Source organism: Tupaia chinensis, unplaced genomic scaffold (assembly GCF_000334495.1).
Source record: "Tupaia chinensis unplaced genomic scaffold, TupChi_1.0 Scaffold000259_1, whole genome shotgun sequence".
Taxonomy (NCBI): Eukaryota; Metazoa; Chordata; class Mammalia; order Scandentia; family Tupaiidae; genus Tupaia; species Tupaia belangeri.
The window spans coordinates 2,066,505-2,070,344 of record NW_006159739.1 but is presented as its reverse complement, the minus strand read 5'-3'; the positions used below and the strand labels follow the sequence as shown (position 1 = coordinate 2,070,344).

The 3,840-nt window shown below is 45.3% G+C and overlaps 2 protein-coding genes across 2 annotated transcripts in view; both read right to left on the bottom strand.

Annotated features, from left to right (window-relative positions):
- The window catches only part of TXNDC12 (thioredoxin domain containing 12), a 32,702-nt gene that overhangs the window by 9,795 nt on the left and 19,067 nt on the right, over positions 1–3,840 (bottom strand). The gene's annotated exons all lie outside the window — the stretch shown is intronic.
- KTI12 (KTI12 chromatin associated homolog) overlaps positions 2,426–3,840 on the bottom strand; it is a 1,917-nt gene continuing 502 nt past the window's right edge. The window contains exon 2 of the mRNA XM_006149400.3: positions 2,426–3,832. Coding sequence (XP_006149462.1) covers positions 2,964–3,832 — 869 coding nt within the window. The 3' untranslated portion in view covers positions 2,426–2,963. The remainder of the gene's footprint in view (positions 3,833–3,840) is intronic.

The window sequence follows — 3,840 nt, the reverse complement described above, 5'->3', positions numbered from 1 at the left end:
ACTATGCCTGTTGCTTACTCTGTGCAAGTACCTGCCCTTCTGGCAGGCTATGGTGTTGTTCTGGCATCAAGTCCGGGAATATGGTCATAAGCTTGTATGTGATTAACCCATCTTTGATCAGCTTCTGGATCTGCTTACCATGAGCTGGCACTGGCAATTTCACTGTCTCACTGGGTTCAAACCACATTTTTGCCATCGAGGACACTGGAGGAAAGACTCTACAGAAGCCTGAGCATATTCAAGGCTGAAGCTGGAGCAGCAAAACTCGATCTTCATTATTACAGTATTTCCAAATGTTACAGTATTTCTCAAAGGTTACTGTTACATAATTATTGAAAATGTTTATGGAAAATTTTGACAAAATGTTAAGTAACAAAATTAGACATATTATTCTTTATAGTCTGGTTTTATATATACATATTGGGGAAAAAACCTAAAGGTGGGACCAGCAGATGGCGTAATGGTTACATCGCTGGACTCCCATGTAGTTGACCACGGTTCAAGTCCCTGACCCGGTAGCTTAAAACTCATGCTCGGCATGTGAGCATGTGTGCCCAAAACCACAAGAGGCGAATGGAAAAGGGATTATGGTGTAGTCATCATTCCCCCAGGGATAAGAAATATACCAGACACATATGCATGTGTCCAAACTCCAATATCCTGAAAAGGAGAGAAAGAGGCTAAGGGATTGCTATGGCATAACCATTCCCCAAAGTGAGGGCGCTTTCTCCTCTCCCTCTCTTTCAGGCATGTGTATGTACCTTTAAGCAAAAAAAAAAAAAAAAAAAAAGAATAGTTTGTGACAAAGCCAGCAGGTAGTGTGGTAATTAAGGTGCTAGATTCCCACATGGCCAACTATGGTTCAAGTTCTGGACCTGGTGGAGTAAAAATCATTACAGGCACATGTGAAGGGTTTGCACTGTGGCCTTCCCTTCTGTATGGTAATTTCTCACTTTTCCTCATACTCTCTCTCTGGTGAGCACATGCACCCCCTATGGCAACAAAAAAGTACTTTTTGACATGTTAAAACTAAACATTAATTCACATTTTAGTATCTGGAGTTTTATTATGAAAAATGAAGTTAAATAATTTTAAAAAACACATTCATGCTCATTTGTTTACTTACTGTATATAAGTAGCTACAGAGACCCTATGGCCTACACAACTTAAAATATTTACCATTTGGCTCTTTGCTATTATTCTAGAGTGACAGTTCAAATTCTAAAGCACTCCTTGAGGGTGAGGACCACACCACAATCCCTTTTCCACCAATCTTCTCTCAGGATTCTGGGAATGCACATAGGTATGCTTGGCATGCTTTTTCAAGTTGGGTCTGGGATTCAAACAGTGCAGCTAGGTGGGATCCAGTTGCTTTAACCACCCTGTCACCTGGCTGGTCCCTCCCCAAGCCACCTTCTCCCAGCAGCTAATTAGTCTTTCTCTCTTCTGGGCTCCCAAAGCATTGTCATTCTCTGTCTACTAATCCTTTTCATTCTATAATCATCTGTTTACTTGTTTTCTCACAATTTCCCAAATGCAAAGATTGTATCTGGTTTGTCCTTGAAAATTAGACACTCATAAAATAGGTACCTACTTTATACAGCAAAATCAATTAAAGAATAAAAGACACACAGTGATACTTGCCTTGAAATACAGAATGTAGCACAAGTTACAGAGATTATCATAATTACTCTAGATTAGACCAAACTATCTAGTCTCTCACTGAGCACTATCAAAATACTATCCCAGTCAAAGGCCTACCAATAATACACGTGTATTTAAGAATTAATATTTTTTAAAGAATTAATTTTATTTATTATTATTTTTAGAGGTTTTTACTATAGGGAGCATGCGCTCACCAGAAAGAGAGACAAAAAGTGAGATATCACCCCCCCCCACCACCGGGAGGATGGCCAGGCCACAATCCCTTCTCCATTCTCCTCTCGGGATCTTAGGCACACACGTACATGCTCCTGGCATGAATTTAAGCTACCAGGTCCAGGACTCAAACTGCAGTTGACTACATGGGAGTCCAGTGACATAGCCAACTGCTGGTCCCTATTTATTAATATTATTTTAATTTGACCAAAGAGAGTGAGAAAACAAGCTGCCAAGTTCAGGACTCCAATCACAGCCAGCTATGTGGGAATACAGCACCTTAACCAGCACGCCAAGTGCCAGTCCAATACAAGTGTATTTAAATATTACATTATAGGGGCCAGGAGGTGGTATGGTGATTGGGGCGCTGGACTCCCACATGGCCAAGTGCGGTTCAAGTCCTAGACCTGGTGGCTTGCTTTCTCACTTTCCCTTTCTCTGGTCAAATTAAAAAATAACAATAGTAAATAAGTAAATAATTCTTAAAAATAGTCTCCTTTTAAAAAATAAACATTATATTAAATAAAAGACATCCCATAAGACTCTCTACTTTCAAAAGATTTTATTAGATTCAATAATCTAAAGGTTGTCTTTCACTCCACAAAACCGAAGCTTCTTAAGTACAGAAACCAATGGATTTATGAACCCAGCCCCAGAATAGGGACGAGCAAAAAGCAGTACTCAGAAGTGTGCCATCTTCAGTTTCAGTTAATAAACTGCTTTAAAACAATTCTCATCAATCCAGTCTGCTCTCCAACAACTCAGCTGGGGGAAATCAGTGTATACCTCAAGTAGAATCCAACCTAAGTAGGCAACCACTGTCCCACTGGGCTCTGCCCTCTAGAAAAATTTGCCAGAATCCTCCAAGCTAGCTCTATGTCCTCTCTAGTCTCACTGTAAACTCTCTCACTCTCACTGTAAACTCAAGGCATGGCACACAGGCAAGACAGGAAGTTTGAGTGAGTTAGCCACAATAGCTCTAATACTGTATCAATATGCTTCCAAGACCTTCAGACTATTCTTCCTAGAGAAATAAGTGCAGAAGGGGTTAGATAAGTGTTTCGGCATTCTCCTATCCCTTCTGGTTAGTGCAGGCTCTGGCTCAGATACTGAAGAAACATGTTGGCCAGCTGAGGCAGGTTCTCATTGTTGGGATGCATTTTAGTGTAAGAAATAAACTGGCGACGGAGGCGACTCAGTTCTGCCATGGTCAAGGGCCGGGTAAACCGCAGGTGCTCCGTGGTGCCAGGAAGCGTAATTAAGTCCCCAGGGACAGCACTCTTCTGGGCATCCATCAGTCCAGTCAACACCTGACTCGTGACTTGATCCAACTGGTGTAGAAAGTTGCCGGAGGCAAGGGGCTGAGACTGCGTGGATTGATGGGGTGGAGGAGGCCGGTTCTCAAATAGTGCAGCCCGGATCTCGGCCAAGGGCAACGGCTCCTCTAGGCCCACCAACGTGAACAAAGGCCTGTCCCAGCGGTTCCGAGAGTCGGGAGCCTCAAAGCGCAACGTCAGGGCCTCCAGAAGTTCGGGAGGGTAAAAGGCACTGGAAACCTGCTTTGCAGAATTCTCAGACTCTGGAGTCACGACTGGAGAATCTGGCGTCCCGGTTTCTTCCGGCTCCAGGTCCCGCGCCCTCCCGTTGACTACAGAACCCTCTACCTGCGGTTTGCTGAGGACCCTGGCGCCCACCTCCGGAGTTCCCCCGCGCTCCTGGGTGCGCGGCCTCCAACTCGCACTGGCGTTCCGGCCCGGATTCCCCTGGGCGCCCGCCGCCGGAGACGCCCTGCTGGGACCGCGGGGCCGCACGCAATAGACCAGGCAGAGCGGGGTGCGCGCCGCCCGCGCCAGGCAGTACAGCTCGTAGCGGAAGCCCTTGATGTAGTTCAGCGAGTCCAGGATGACCACATCCTGGCGGCTCAGGCGCCGTTCCACCGCCGCTTGCAGTGGGCACGGCACC